The sequence below is a fragment of the Pelobates fuscus genome, chromosome 2, assembly GCF_036172605.1.
Source record: "Pelobates fuscus isolate aPelFus1 chromosome 2, aPelFus1.pri, whole genome shotgun sequence".
Classification (NCBI taxonomy): Eukaryota; Metazoa; Chordata; class Amphibia; order Anura; family Pelobatidae; genus Pelobates; species Pelobates fuscus.
Window position 1 is genome coordinate 250,395,733 of NC_086318.1, and position 16,957 is coordinate 250,412,689.

At 43.5% G+C, this 16,957-nt stretch overlaps 1 protein-coding gene across 1 annotated transcript in view; it reads left to right on the forward strand.

Moving 5' to 3' along the window:
* The window catches only part of SLC22A3 (solute carrier family 22 member 3), a 363,281-nt gene that overhangs the window by 303,834 nt on the left and 42,490 nt on the right, over positions 1-16,957 (forward strand). Inside the window, exon 6 of the mRNA XM_063443336.1 lies at positions 12,434-12,531. Within this exon, the coding sequence (XP_063299406.1) occupies positions 12,434-12,531 (98 nt within the window). The remainder of the gene's footprint in view (positions 1-12,433; positions 12,532-16,957) is intronic.

A 16,957-nucleotide genomic window follows, 5' to 3' on the forward strand; every position in this document is an offset into this window, starting at 1 on the left:
TAGTCAAATTCTCTGCACTTGTAGCATGCTAAGACCATAGAAATAGGTACTTATCTTATTAAACCATTGCAAGAATAATTTTTCGTGCATTTTCCTTTTTAAAATCTTCCTGCAATTTGTCTTTAACCCCTTAAGGACTGATCCAAATGTACACGTTGTGATCAAAACAAAACTTAAACAAAAACTGGAATTTGCGCTATATGTCTGTTCAGGCGTAATTCGCCTCTTTCATATTATGTGCACCCACACTTATTATATATCATTTTATTCAGGGGAAACAGGGCTTTCATTTAACATCAAATATTTAGGTATGAAACATAATTTAAAAAAAATAAAGAATTTTTACAAATGTTTTAGTTCTATGTGACATTCTAACTGTGAATGTCATAATACTGTTTGCTTTTACTGCAATAAAATACACATATTTGTATTCAGCGATGTCTCACGTGTAAAACAGTACCCCCTATGTACAGGTTTTATGGTGTTTTGGGAAGTTACAGAGTCAACTATAGCGTGTTACATTTTTCAGTTTTTTCACATTAACCCCTTAACGCCGTTACGGCGCTCTATGCCGTCGCGGCTTTAAAGCCGTTGCGGCGGCATAGAACGCCGTAACGGCTTGCAGCCCCAGGAGCAGAGGTGTACTCACCTCCGCCGCGATCCTCTTCTGGGGGGCTGTCTGAGAGCCCAGGCAGCCCCCCTCCGGCAAATGAGGCCCCCGGGGGCCATGTGATCGCTCTCAAAGAGCGATCACATGGCCCCCTATAGCTGGCTATGGATCTGCCAGCAGGGGGACTGTCTAAAATATTAGACAGTCCCCCTGCTGGTAGGTAGTGTAAAAAAAAAAAATATTAAAATGTTCTAAAATAAATTAAATGCCTTTTTATATATATATAATATGTATATATATTATATATATATATATATATAATATATATACATATTATATATATGTAACGTCATACGTAATGTATTTTAATATTAATATTAGTATATATATTAATATTAAAATACACTTAGAATGACGTTACATATATATAATATGTATATATATTATATATATAATAGATCTACATATATATATTATATATATATATACGCATAATTACAATAATAAATAAATAAATTAAATAAATAAAATATTGAAACAAAATATAAAATAAATTATATATTCATATGTAATTTCATTCTAACTGTATTTTGTTATTAATATATATATATTGGAAACAGAATACACTTAGAATGACATTCTATATATATCTATCTATCTATATATAAAATACAAATAACCGCAAATATATATATAGAGATAAATACATATAATTACATAAAAGATTACATTAGTATACACGTAGAATTTATATACCTATAAATGCATATATATTAAAATTCTACGTGTATATTTAAGTAATTTTTTAACATAATTATGTCATTTGATTAATTAAAATTTGATTGACATGCCTGACAACACAGGGAGAAAGTGCAGAGAATTTAATTCGCAAGCACTATATTAGACCCTGTAACTCTCCAAGACACCATAAAACCTGTACATAGGGGGTACTGTTTTACTCGGGAGACTTCGCTGAACTCAAATATTAGTGTTTAAAACTGGTAAATTGTATTACAACGATGATATTTTAAGTAAAAGTGACGTTTTTTGCATTTTTTACAAACAAACGGCACTTTTATGGACTATATTATTGTTGTAATATGTTTTACTGTTTTAAAACACTAATATTTGTGTTTAGTGAAATCTCCCGAGAATAACAGTACCCCCCATGTACAGGTTTTATGGTGTTTTGGAAAGTTAGAGAGTCACATATAAGGCTTGCATTTCATTTTTTTGACATTGAAATTTGCCAGATTAGTTATGTTGCCTTTGAGACCGTATGGTAGCCCAGGAATAAGAATTACCCCCATGATGGCATACCATTTGCAAAAGTAGACAACCCAAGGTATTGCAAATGGGGTATGTCCAGTCATTTTTAGTAGCCACTTAGTCACAAACACTGGCCAAATATTAGTTTTTTGCTTTTTTCACACAAAAACAAATATGAACGCTAACTTTGGCCAGTGTTTGTGACTAAGTGGCTACTAAAAAAAACTAAACATACCCCACGTTCAATACCTTGGGTTGTCTACTTTTTCAAATGGTATGCCATTATGGGGGTAATTCTCATTCCTGGGCTACCACACCGTCTCAAAGGTAACATTACTAATCTGGCAAATTTCAATTTGAAAATGGAACGTTCTATATTTGACCCTGTAACTTTCCAAAACACCATAAAACCTGTTAATGGGGGGTACTGTTGTACTCGTGAGACATCGCTGATTACAAATATGTGCATTTTGTTGCAGTAAAGCCTAACAGTATTATGACATTTACAGCTAAAATGTGAGGCGGAACTACAAATTTAAAAAAAAAATTAAATTTCTCACAGTTTTTTTTAATTTTATTCATAATAAATTGTTTCATATACAAATATTTTATATGAAATTAAAGCCCTGTTTCTCCTGAACAAAATGATATATAATAAGTGTGGGTGCATTTAATATGAAAGAGGGGAACTACGGGTGAACAGACATATAGCGCAAATTCCAGTTTTTGTTTACGTTTTGTTTTGATCAGAACGTGTACTATTGACTCCGTCCTGAAGGGGTTAAAACTCGCCAGATTGGTTACGTTGCCTTTGAGACCGTATGGTAGCCCAGGAATAAGAATTACCCCCATGATGGCATACCATTTGCAAAAGTAGAAAACCCAAGGTATTGCAGATGAGGTATGTCCAGTCTTTTTTAGTAGCCACTTGGTCACAAACACTGGCCAAAGTTAGTGTTAATATTTAAAAATGCAAAAAACTAATTTAAACACCAATTTTGGCCAGTGTTTGTGACTAAGTGGCTACTAAAAAAGACTGAATATACTCCATTTGCAATACCTTGGGCTGGCCCTGGTATCACCAGGCTGGTGGGCGGGTGCGCGCGCGCGAGGGAGCACTCTCCCCTGAGTGCTACCTCTTCAGCTCCCTCGCGCACCGCACTGATGCCGGAGCCGGAAGATGACGTCATCTTCTGGCTCCGGCATCAGTACGCGGCGCGCGAGGGAGCTGAACAGGGAGTGCTCCCTCGCCCGCCCGCCTGCCCGCCCGGTGACACCACTGGACCCCAGGGAATCCCCTCAGCACTAGTGTGTGTGTGTTTGTGTTAGTGTGTGTGTGTTTGAGTGTGTGTGTGTGTGTGTGTGAGTGTGTTACTGTATGTGCCTGTTACTGAGTGTGTCAGTTTGTGTGCGTCTGTGAGTGTGTGTTTTGTGAGTGTGTATGTGTCTGTCTGTCAGTGAGTGTGTATGTATGTCTGTCACTGAGTGTGTGTGTCAGTAAATGTGTGTGTTATGGTGTGTCTGTCTGTTATGGTGTGTGTGTCTGTCTGGTGTGTGTGTGTTTGTCTTTGTCATGGTGTGTGTGTCTGTTTGTTTCATGGTGTCTGTCTGTATGGTGTGTGTGTGTGTCTGTCTGTGTCATGGTGTCTGTCATGGTGTGTATGTCAGTCTGTTATGGTGTGTGTGTGTGTGTCTGTCTGTGTCATGGTGTGTGTGTGTATGTCTGTCTGTGTCATGGATGGTGTGTGTGTCTGTCTGTATGGTGTGTGTGTCTGTCTGTGTCATGGTGTGTGTGTCTGTGTCATGGTGTCTGTCTGTATGGTGTGTGTGTGTGTCTGTCTGTGTCATGGTGTGTGTGTGTGTCTGTCTGTCTGTGTCATGTATGGTATGTGTGTCTGTCTGTATGGTGTGTGTGTCTGTCTGTGTCATGGTGTGTGTGTCTGTGTCATGGTGTCTGTCTGTATGGTGTGTGTGTGTGTGTCATGCTGTCTGTCTGTTATGGTGTGTGTGTGTCTGTCTGTGTCATGGTGTGTGTCTGTCTGTGTCATGGATGGTGTGTGTGTCTGTCTGTGTCATGGTGTGTGTGTCTGTATGGGGTGTGTGTGTCTGTCTGTGTCATGGTGTGTGAGTGTGTCTGTGTCATGGTGTCTGTCATGGTGTGTCTGTCAGTCTGTTATGGTGTGTGTGTCTGTCTGTGTCATGGATGGTGTGTGTGTCTGTGTCATGGTGTGTGTGTCTGTGTCATGGTGTGTGTCTGTCTGTGTCATGGTGTGTGTGTCTGTCTGTATGGTGTGTGTGTGTGTCTGTCTGTCTCATGGTGTGTGTGTGTGTCTGTCTGTCTGTGTCATGGTGTGTGTGTGTCTGTCTGTGTCATGGATGGTGTGTGTGTCTGTCTGTGTCATGGTGTGTGTGTCTGTATGGTGTGTGTGTGTCTGTCTGTGTCATGGTGTGTGTGTGTCTGTCTGTATGGTGTGTGTGTGTGTGTCTGTGTCATGGTGTGTGTGTCTGTGTCAAGGTGTCTGTCTGTTATGGTGTGTGTGTGTGTGTCTGTGTCAAGGTGTCTGTCTGTTATGGTGTGTGTGTGTGTGTGTGTGTCTGTCTGTGTCATGGTGTGTGTGTCTGTGTCAAGGTGTCTGTCTGTTATGGTGTGTGTGTGTGTGTCTGTCTGTGTCATGGTGTGTGTCTGTCTGTGTCATGGTGTGTGTCTGTCTGTGTCATGGTGTGTGTCTGTCTGTGTCATGGATGGTGTGTGTGTCTGTCTGTATGGTGTGTGTGTGTCTGTCTGTATGGTGTGTGTCTGTCTGTATGGTGTGTGTGTGTCTGTCTGTATGGTGTGTGTGTGTCTGTATGGTGTGTGTGTGTGTCTGTATGGTGTGTGTGTGTGTCATGGTGTCTGTCTGTTATGGTGTGTGTGTGTCTGTCTGTGTCATGGTGTGTGTCTGTCTGTGTCATGGTGTGTGTCTGTCTGTGTCATGGATGGTGTGTGTGTCTGTCTGTGTCATGGTGTGTGTCTGTCTGTGTCATGGTGTGTGTCTGTCTGTGTCATGGATGGTGTGTGTGTCTGTCTGTGTCATGGTGTGTGTGTCTGTCTGTATGGTGTGTGTGTGTCTGTCTGTATGGTGTGTGTGTGTGTCATGGTGTCTGTCTGTTATGGTGTGTGTGTGTCTGTCTGTGTCATGGTGTGTGTCTGTCTGTGTCATGGTGTGTGTCTGTCTGTGTCATGGATGGTGTGTGTGTCTGTCTGTATGGTGTGTGTGTGTCTGTCTGTATGGTGTGTGTCTGTCTGTATGGTGTGTGTGTGTCTGTATGGTGTGTGTGTGTGTCTGTATGGTGTGTGTGTGTGTCATGGTGTCTGTCTGTTATGGTGTGTGTGTGTCTGTCTGTGTCATGGTGTGTGTCTGTCTGTGTCATGGTGTGTGTCTGTCTGTGTCATGGTGTGTGTCTGTCTGTGTCATGGATGGTGTGTGTGTCTGTCTGTGTCATGGTGTGTGTCTGTCTGTGTCATGGTGTGTGTCTGTCTGTGTCATGGATGGTGTGTGTGTCTGTCTGTGTCATGGTGTGTGTGTCTGTCTGTATGGTGTGTGTGTGTCTGTCTGTATGGTGTGTGTGTGTGTGTCATGGTGTCTGTCTGTTATGGTGTGTGTGTGTCTGTCTGTGTCATGGTGTGTGTCTGTCTGTGTCATGGTGTGTGTCTGTCTGTGTCATGGATGGTGTGTGTGTCTGTCTGTGTCATGGTGTGTGTGTCTGTCTGTATGGTGTGTGTGTGTCTGTCTGTATGGTGTGTGTGTGTGTGTCTGTCTGTATGGTGTGTGTGTGTCTGTCTGTGTCATGGTGTGTGTGTCTGTCTGTGTCATGGTGTCTGTCTGTATGGTGTGTGTGTGTGTCTGTCTGTGCCATGGTGTGAGTGTGTGTCTTTCTTTCTGTGTGTGTGTCTGTCTGTCCGTCATGGTGTGTGTGTGTCTGTCTTGGTGTGTGTGTGTCTTTCTGTCTGTGTCATGGTGTGTGTGTGTGTGTCTGTCTGTCCATCATGGTGTGTGTGTCTGTGTCATGGTGTGTGTGTCTGTCTGTCATGGGGTGTGTGTCTGTCTGTGTCTGTGTGTGTCATGGTTTATGTGTGTGTGTCTGTCTGTGTCATGATGTGTGTGTGTGTGTGTGTGTGGGTCTGTCTGTGTCATGGTCTTTCATGGGGTGTGTATCTGTCATGGTATATGTGTGTTTCTGTGTCTGTCATGGTGTATATGTGTGTTTAAAAATAGCGTTTTTGCTCACCTTTTTTTTCCCCCACGCAGCGTGCTGGTCTCCCCTCGACTGGCCCTGCCTCTATGGCTGAGATCATCAAACTTAATGATCTCAGCCAATCAAATGCGTTGCCATAGGATTGGCTGCAAAACGCTACACCAATCAGCATCTCTATGGGGAACGTTCAGCACCTACAGAGTGTGGAGGCCCTGAATGTAGGTGCACTGACACAGGAAGCACCTCTAGTGACCGTCTGAGTGACTGTCACTAGCGGTGTCACTTTGAAGCCCAGGGTGTTTACGTTGAAAAGCCTGTAGGGACATGCTATAGACACCAGTACCACTACATTAAGCTGTGTGTGTGTGCATCTGCTAGTGAGTGAGCTTGCTTGCATGTGTGTGCCTGCTAGTGAGCGAGCTTGTGTTTTTATGTCAATGAGCTGATGTTTATCAGTGAGATGGTTTGTCTATGAGGCTGTGTATCAATGAGCTTGTGTGTGTTATTGAGATGTCAGTGAGATTGTCTGTGTCTGTATGTGAGTATGCTTACTGTATAATTAAACGTTTTACTCTGAAAGGACCAAATTTTGTTATTAGAAAAAGCAATGTTAAGATCCTTTAAGTAAGTTTTGCCATGTTCATCCAGTTTATTAACCCTTCTCTGAACTCTCTCCAAAGTATGAATATCCTTCTGTAGATACGGTCTCCAGTACTGCATACAATACTCCATGGGAGGTCTCACCAGTGAGACAATGGTATGAGCACTTCCCTCTTTCTACTGCTGATACATCTCCCTATACAGTCATAAATGCACATATAAATTCACTATTAAGCCTCTACATCTGTTAGCGTTCACCCTTTAAATGCATAGAAGAAACATACAAAAGAACAACATACATATACTACATCCAACACATACATTAATTCACATATGTTAAAACAAACTACTACCGATGTGACGAAACCAATCTCGCCACATTGTATTGGAGGAGCCTGGTTGCCTGCCTGCTGCCTTTGGACTATGGCCCTGGGAGATTGGGCCCTTTACAAACAGTGTTCGGCCCTTTTATTACTATGAGAGAAGAATTGACACTTTTTATGGGGCACTTCGGATGCAGCCGAAGTGCCAAAGTTACCGAAGTGCCGGAGTTTCCGAAGTTGTCGAAGTCGTCGAAGTGACCGGCATCGGACAAAGGACCACGTGGCGGCGGCCATTTTAACTCGAACACCGCCGACCCGTACCATCGACTTCACTTCGACACTTCGACTAAAGTCGAAGTACCGGCCATACTTCGAACGGGACTTAGCCGTTTTTATGCTAGAAGGTGACCGACCACACAGCCCAAATCCATGGAACTGTTTTGGGCAAGAAAAGGTGCTTGCGGTCGGTCATAAAAAGACTTTCGTGTAACTTTTTATTTACTGGAGGGATTTGTATGATTTTTGAGAGTTGTTATGTTTAAAGTATGCTGAGTCTGAATATGTGATTGTTATGTGGATACGATGTATGGTTGTAAAGTTATGAAAGTTATGTAAAAGTACATTTTGAACTGTACACATAATGGGATTAAGTGTCACACTAAGGGGAGGGGATGTGTGGGAGGGAACATCTATGTTATTGGTTATTTTATGCCTCCCCTTGGGTGTGGCCTGTATGTGTACTCATGTAATAAAAACCAGGCTGGGTGCCCAGCACCTCAGACCACTGCTTGACCCTCAACACGGAGCCTTGTCTCGTTCTTGGGGGGATTCACTGTATGCTGTTGGAGATTGATTGCTAAGGAGTGTAAGCTGATGTCTGATGTCTTTTCCTATTCATCTGCTAGCAGCGATTCGTGAGGTTCCAGCTGGAGTGCTACCTTATTCACCTATATCCAGTTTGTGAGTTTTGATGTTCTGCAGTAGCTGTGTCTTTCTAAGAAAAGGGGATTATCGCCTAAACTGGGTTTTATCCTCTTGTAAGTGAAACGGTCCGTTACAATTGGTGGCAAGCGGCGGGATCAGTCCTACAGCCAGAAGGACAGCTACAGAACACCATTGCTTTGGATTTTTACAATTTGAGGGCAACGCATGTCCCAGTACAGCGACCCTAAAAGCAACAGCATGGAACCAGCAGTGGAGTACGATGAGGGTGACATGGATGACCGGGATGCATTAAGGAAAGGCATCTGGTACCAGGCACTGGGCATTGTGGAATACCAACGAGGTGAGAGACTTCCCAAGGAAGATCAGCATTTGCAGGAGCGACTAGCCCTGCGGATGCCCTTCCTGGGAGAGCAGCCCAGGGAGGAATGGGTAAAAGAATTGGAGCTCCGGGTATGGCAGGAGATGTGGCTGGAGGATGCCTACCAGGCGCTTTGGTGGTATGTTGCACAGCACCTGCCCTGGACAGCCGAGCATGACAAGCCAGAGGGAGAGGAGTTTGATGGTCCTGGCTTGTTATGGGAGTCTTTCTCAGAGCCTGAATTTGGGAGCCCCACACAAGCCCGGTTCAGTGATCTCTTTGAGTGGAGGGAGAGCAGGTATGACTGGGACGACACTCAGGAGATAGAGCAAGACCTGGTCCCTCTAGTAACCCGAGAGATGGAGCTGGAACAGGGCTACCAAAATCTGTTCCACTCCAGTGAGAAGGCTCAACAGGGAAGCGCAGACCCAGATCCAGACCCCTTCAGCTGGGAAGATATTGTACAGTTTTACTGGGAAGAACCCCAGGTGGCCAGTGGAGATGGGACCGAGGTCTCTCCACCGGTCCGGCAGGGAATTGGGAGCCCAGTCTCCATTCCCCAGCGGCAGTGTAAAGTGCAGGGAGAGGAGAGCAGTATCCTCCCTCCCCAGCGGCAGGCTGAGTTACAGGGGGCAGAGGTAGTTGTTCCTGCCCTCCAGCAGCAGAGTGATATGCCAGGAGGGCAATGTAAAGTGCAGGGAGAGGAGAGCAGTATCCTCCCTCCCCAGCGGCAGGCTGAGTTACAGGGGGCAGAGGTAGTTGTTCCTGCCCCCCAGCAGCAGAGTGATATGCCAGGAGGGCAATGTGAAGTGCAGGGAGAGGAGAGCAGCCTCCTCCCTCCCCAGCGGCAGGCTGAATTACAGGGGGCAGAGGTAGTTGTTCCTGCCCCCCAGCAGCAGAATGATATGCCAGGAGGGCAATGTGGAAAACAGGGAGAGGAGATCAGCGTCCTCCCTCCCCAGCGGCAGCGTGATTTTTCGGGAATTGGGAGCCCAATCTCCATTCTCCAGCGGCAGTGTATCCAGCAGGGAAGAGAGAGCCCTGTCTCCTTTCCCCAGCGGCAGGACTCTGTATTGGGAGGAGAGACAGTCGGTCTCCCTCCGCAAAGACTAGAAATATGTATGGGAGAGGAGCTTGTTACCACCTCTCCCCAGCGGCAGCTTAATGTACCAGGGGGAGACTGTAAACCCCCCACCAGTGCAGATGGGACCGTGGTCTCTGCACTTACCACACAGGGGGTAGGGATGGTCGGTCCTACCCCCCCACGACAGAGCTGTGTATCCAAGGGGGAGACAACCGGTCTCCCCCCTCAGCAGAAGAGCTATGCAACTAAGGGGGAGACAGTCCGTCTCCAGCAAACAGGCTCCAACCCGACTACTCCGGTGGTAGTGCTGGCACCAGGACAGAGCACCGCTGGTCTCTGCCCACTCAGCAACCCACCAAGGCAGCCTACCAGTCCCCTACACAGCCGTGGTGAGGCACCTGGACATGGACAGACTTCTCCTCTACCCAGGTGTAGTAACTATTTATTGTGGGTGGGCTGTACTGTTTTTTTTGCTTTATGGGTGGGTTGCTGGACTAGAAGGGCACTGACCGGCAGGAGGTCAGGTACCCTGTTAGTCTTTTTGGAAAGGGGGAGAGATGTGACGAAACCAATCTCGCCACATTGTATTGGAGGAGCCTGGTTGCCTGCCTGCTGCCTTTGGACTATGGCCCTGGGAGATTGGGCCCTTTACAAACAGTGTTCGGCCCTTTTATTACTATGGGAGAAGAATTGACACTTTTTATGGGGCACTTCGGATGCAGCCAAAGTTACCGAAGTGCCGGAGTTTCCGAAGTCGTCGAAGTCGTCGAAGTGACCGGCATCGGACAAAGGACCACGTGGCGGCGGCCATTTTAACTCGAACACCGCCGACCCGTACCATCGACTTCACTTCGACACTTCGACTAAAGTCGAAGTACCGGCCATACTTCGAACGGGACTTAGCCGTTTTTATGCTAGAAAGTGACCGACCGCACAGCCCAATTCCATGGAACTGTTTTGGGCAAGAAAAGGTGCTTGCGGTCGGTCATAAAAAGACTTTCGTGTAACTTTTTATTTACTGGAGGGATTTGTATGATTTTTGAGAGTGGTTATGTTTAAAGTATGCTGAGTCTGAATATGTGATTGTTATGTGGATACGATGTATGGTTGTAAAGTTATGAAAGTTATGTAAAAGTACATTTTGAACTGTACACATAATGGGATTAAGTGTCACACTAAGGGGAGGGGATGTGTGGGAGGTAACATCTATGTTATTGGTTATTTTATGCCTCCCCCTGGGTGTGGCCTGTATGTGTACTCATGTAATAAAAACCAGGCTGGGTGCCCAGCACCTCAGACCACTGCTTGACCCTCAACACGGAGCCTTGTATCGTTCTTGGGGGGATTCACTGTATGCTGTTGGGGATTGATTGCTAAGGAGTGTAAGCTGATGTCTGCTTTTCCTATTCATCTGCTAGCAGCTATTCGTGAGGTTCCAGCTGGAGTGCTACCTTATTCACCTATATCCAGTTCGTGAGTTTTGATGTTCTGCAGTAGCTGTGTCTTTCTAAGAAAAGGGGATTATCGCTTAAACTGGGTTTTATCCTCTTGTAAGTGAAACGGTCCGTTACAACCAGAATAAACAATTATGAGGCAGAGGACATCTGGATTAATTTGTCTGTGGGATTTTGTGTTGGCGTATGTGAAAAGTCTATAGTTCATTAATGAAAGGTGCACATTAATTGTGGCCGCAAGGTAGAACTAAAAATCCCTTGATGTGTTGCTAGTTTACAAGTCTACCAAAACATTGTGCGATTTGCAGTTCTATAAGACAGTCTACCGTTTGACCATCCATGGTGTAGATGTTTGCAAACACTCCACTGCTGAATTTTATTCAATATTCTTAGTTCTTCTTTCTTACGTACATCTTAGCACAAATTATAATTTTTAATCACATGTTATACTCAACAAGCAGAGGCGTAACTAGAAACCACAGGGCCCCAGTGCGAAAATTGCCCTGGGGCCCCCCCATACATCTACTTCCTACCCCACACGTCCCCGCCACTCCACACATGCAGACAAACAGATACACATGCAGACACACACACACACACACAGAGACCCATACATACAGACACCTGTAGAGACACACACACATACCCTCATACACACACACTCAGACATATACACATGTACACACACATACACTCACACACACATACACTCACAGACACACATACACTCACAGACACACATACACTTACAGACACATACATACACTCAGAGACACACACACATACACACACAGACATACACATACACATTCAGACTCACACATACACACATACACTTACAGACACACACAAATTATTAATATTAAATGTCCACCCAGCATCCCTACCTGGAGAGCTGGCGTGGATCTGTCCCTGGTAGGCTCAGACTGACCATTGGGCACACCCTTTATAGGGCTTCTACACATAAAATAAATGATACCAGCAACATTTATTGTACGTGTAGAAGCCCTATAAAGGGTTAAATGTGAAAGGGTTTATAAAATACCCCTTCCTGTCTCATTGGAGATTCTTGGATGATATCAGCTTATCTAATGGCTCGTGTAGGACTCACCTTTTGGGGCATGCCTTAACGTGGAAGGTGAGCTTATATTCAAATGGCCATTGGAATAAAACGAAAGAGCCTCCATTTTGTTTAAATGTACATAAGGATTTAGAGAGCGCAGATAACGTTCTCTTTCTTTTTACTATGTATTTTATGCTGTTGGATACTAAGCTACTGCTGCTGCTGTAAGCGCATTGCTTTATCTTTGTGTTTGTAATAATTATCATATGTTGCACAATTCGTTATTTTGTCAGTCTGACTAGTAACCTCCAAACATGGTTATATATTAATATTTTTGAACTTATTTTCATGATTATAATATGGTACTATATTCAGTGTGCATTCATGTTGTTTGAGGATGTTTAATCTCTTATTTGACAGTTATATACAAAATATAAAAATGTACACATTTCACAGTTATCTGTTTTAACTTAGTATATATTTGTGTTTAGATAACTGTTCCAGATGAAGAAGTTGTCAATCCTGCATGCATGGATCTAGTTAGAACTCCGCAGATGAGGAAATGTACAATCATCCTTATGTTTGCATGGTAAGATTTTAAGTGGAACAAAAAAACTTTCTTCCAATGTATTCCTAAAACATAGAGTCAAATACTGTAAAACGTGAAGCCCTTCGTGTGTGTCTCATGGCAATTCAGTCCCTGGCCATAATTAACAATATTATCATTACTTACTTTTTCAAATAAAATATATTCTACTGTCATCATTACATGGACTACCATATTTATTCCTTTGCAAGTACACTAGTAAGCGCTGGTAAGGGTATAAACAGCAGTGCATTAGAACATGGAAGACCGACACTATGTGTAATGTCTCACTGAATTATTTTGGCACTTAGAGGACCCATTATTATGCAGATCAAATTTTGCATCAGTAGAATCCAATTTATGCCATATGTCTGTCATGTTTTTTTCAGCATGTATGTTCTACATATACATACCTGGAAAGTTTGCATTCGGGTTCATACAAGGACTCTACCGAAATCACTATTTTTCTGTATGTGACTTGCTCTCCAGACTTCAGTCAAAGTATAGTATTATGTCTAATCCACCCATGCTAATTCAAGTGGGGATAATTAGATTAAAGGGACATGTATCACATAATTTATATGCAAGCAAACACTTTTAGACAAATATACAAATCAAAACACAGCACGAAAAACTTTGAAAAGTATGTCATTAAATGGTTTTAAACCATTTATATGCAAGCAAACACATCCATCTCAGCTTCAAACTAGTCCATTAATGATAGAAACAGGGCAATTTTTGTTGACCAGCAGGAGAGAAAAACCTGACACCCGAGTTTGCTGTGCATGATCACACTGATCAGACTACCTCATGTGTTCCTCTGTCAGGATGTTGCAAGGTGAAGAGATTTTACACCTATCTGCCAGGCATAGAAACATAGAATGTGACGGCAGATAAGAACTATTCGGCCCATCGAGTATGCCCAATTTTCTAAATACTTTCATTAGTCCCTGGCCTTATCTTATAGTTAGGATAGCCTTATGCCTATCCCACGCATGCTTAAACTCCTTTACTGTGTTAACCTCTACCACTTCAGCTGGAAGACCTTTCCATACATCCACTACCCTCTCGGTAAAGTAATACTTCCTGATATTATTTTTAAACCTTTGTCCCTCTAATTTAAGACTATGTCCTCTTGTTGTGGTAGTTTTTCTTCTTTTAAATATAAAATAGAGTGGAAGCCTAGTATAGCATAGGTCGTTAGGGCAGTGAAGGGGTTAACCCTGATTGAGGAATACGAATAGAGAAGGAAAGAAACACTGTCCTATGTTAGGATTATGTTACGGTTGCCTCCAGGCTGGCTGGAAGTTGGACCGTAGAAAGGATGCTCCTAGCGCTTACCAAAGGACCATCAGCACCATAGCCACCATAAGCACTGCGAACTCCACGAGCCACCGCTGCTGGGCTGGTATCTCGCCGTCTGCTCTGCACCCTGGACCTACGACCAGGCTCCAGGTTCCAATAGGTGAACCTCTCCCTTCTGTAGAGCGAAGCAGGATCAGGAACAAGAGCTCTTACAAGAGCTCAACAGCTAAGGGAGTATGAAGAGCATAGCAATCCCTGTAGTGATTATAGCTGTCCCCTACAAACATGAGTCGAGGCTGCAAGTTAGAGGGTCAGAAGAGGTCTGAGATGCTGGAACACCCAGCCTGGCTTTTATTGAGGTTACATGCAAATAGGACACTCCCAGGGGGAGGCATAAAATCACCAATCACACATCTGGTGCAACCCACACATTCCCTCCCCTCAGATAAACAGTTAAACCAATTATTACATACAATAAAAATACAGTTTTTACACACACACTGTAACTTTAAAACCATACATCCAATTTCAATAAAAGCATACTTGCATATTCAGACTCAGCATACATCAAACATAAACACTTCCAAAAATCAGCCAAATCCCTCCAGTGGATCAAAAGTTAGCTGGAAGTCCTTTATGACCGACCGCAAGCACAATTTCCTGCCCAAAACAGTTCCATAGATTTTGGCTGTGCGGTCGGTCAATTTCATGCGAAAAAACGACTAAGTCCCATTTCGAACGGGACTTAGTCTCTGGAGCTGCAAGTTCCGTATGGGAGAAGGTAAGGGTCAGCGGTGTTCGGCAGAATGTGTAGCCGATTTTAGTTCCACAGAATCTTTAACATACACCGCTGACCGCATTCGAATGACCAAAATGGCCGCCGCCATGTGTTCGGCTGCCGAATGGCGGCCACCCAGCGCTCGGCAATTAACCTGCAGTAACCTCACAGCCTGGAAGGTAAATTGCCTGCACACTTTAACTTCTGGGTGGTCCGCCTGTGTGGTACTTGGTTCAGTAAGCCCTATTTACTGAACCAAGTGGGAGAGAGCCAGGGGCAAGTTATTTTACAGGTCTGGGGACATAGTCTTAAAGGGGCATTGTTCAGCAAAGTCACAATATGTCCCCAGACGGTTCTTAAAGGGCCATACACACCAATAAAAGTTAATACATTTTCAGGGGCACAATCTTCCAGGGGCCATAGTCATGAGGCAGGAGGCTGGCAAATAGGCTTCTCCACAATACAGGGAAGCAGGGCAATTTTTCATTTAAAGGGCCAGTTACAAATAGCCATTTGTAACAGATTATTTATTAAAACTTAACTTTTAATAGTAGAATAGATGTAAACAAAAAATAAATAAAAAATATAAATTAAAGTGTAGACAAAAAATTACTTTCAAAAACCTAAATTTGAGATAAAGGAATTAGAAGAGATAATATTTGAAACTTAAAAAAGAGTATTAAACTAATAGACACAATGTCTTTGGACAGAATGTCTATGTAGACAGACCTGAGGAGAAATATAGATCTTTTCTATAAATTCTGAAGTCTCATTTATTAGTACGGTATACAAATGTGTAAGGGCTAGACTAAGTAACTTGTAAATGTTGCAATAAAGTATACAATTGCTGTAGCAACATGAAGAGCATAGGTACAGATTGTCAGGATCCAAGTATTTATTGGCAACAGTTATATTAGTGCCAAGATCCAAAAGATAAGCCCAACAATTAATGTATTTCGCCTAAACCGTTATCTTTGTTATCAGGACAGTATGTACTGTGAAATGCCTGTCGATGAAATTAAACTTAACAAAAGAAATTCTATTTAACGGTATGCTTACTAACTCCAAGCATTTTCTGGGTTGCAGACAATGATGAAGATTCTGTTAGTGCTAGTTAGCGTTAGAGGTAAGATTGCAGCGTTAATCTATTAGATAAATGTGACTATCATCTGTGCCTTCAGGGGCAACTGCCAGTATTATCAGCTGCTAGGTTCGCTTCCTGACTGAAGATTCTGTCTGGTGCTAGCATGCATAGAACGAAACATCCAAAATGAATTCTGATAGATATATGAAGTACAACTGTGCCTCCGAGGGCACCTATGCCAAATAGTAACTGCACAGCTAGCTTACTAACAAGAGAAACCCCCTGCAAGACACAATACTGTATCAACTTAATAGCATATATTCGTTTGCAGTGTAAACATATATCTGCACTATATCAGCGCTCGCCGTGGTTTTGCAGTTGGCTTAATCTGTCCGAAGCCCCAAGCCACCATAAGTGTTTAAATAAATTGTCAAAGGAGATCCCAAAAATTAGTGTTAATCTAATGGAGAGTGGTCTAAAGAAATTTCACGATAGACTGAGGCTATCAGATTTCTGTGATCTCAAGCCCCAACGCGCGTTTCGCCGGTAAGCGGCTCTTCAAAGGGGAAAAGAATCTCTGTAAATTCAGGTTTAAATATGGCGCTCTAGATCATGAAAGGTGGATGTGGGTGATGAAATCACCAATTAGTATCTGACGTGGCATGGTGGTCAGAGTGGACCACAAAGGTCTTTATTGTTTACAAATGACTGTTAGTGCATTTATATTGATGTGAAAGCATATTCAGTTGCTATTGATTTAATAACAGTCATAAATCACATCAAATGACATGAGATATTTATAAAACTCATATTAGATGTTTGCAATTAACTAGTAGTTTAAATGCCAAACAACTTAAATAAAAACAACACTTGAAAATTAAAAATAAAAAATGAATGGGGGGCAGAGCCTGACTGCCGAGCAGGATAGACGTGCTGTACATCAGCTCTTGCAAGAAGCGACGATAATGGGGATAAATACCCCAAACACAAAACCACCCACCAGTCAGAGGGCATCGAAGGAACCCACAATCGAGACTCACACTGCCCGGGATCCCACGCAAAGCACAAGGGGCCTACATGCGGCCGAGCCAGGGAGAGACGGACGCTCTTCTGGATGGTAACACCGCACACACACCTCTCAGTGCTCCAGCCTTCCTCCCCCCGCCCCCTGGGCCGGCGGGGGTCATCCCGGCCCGCACTCGACATCCACAATCACCAGCTGAGACAGCAGTACAAGCAAGACTACAACCTCCTACAAGGCG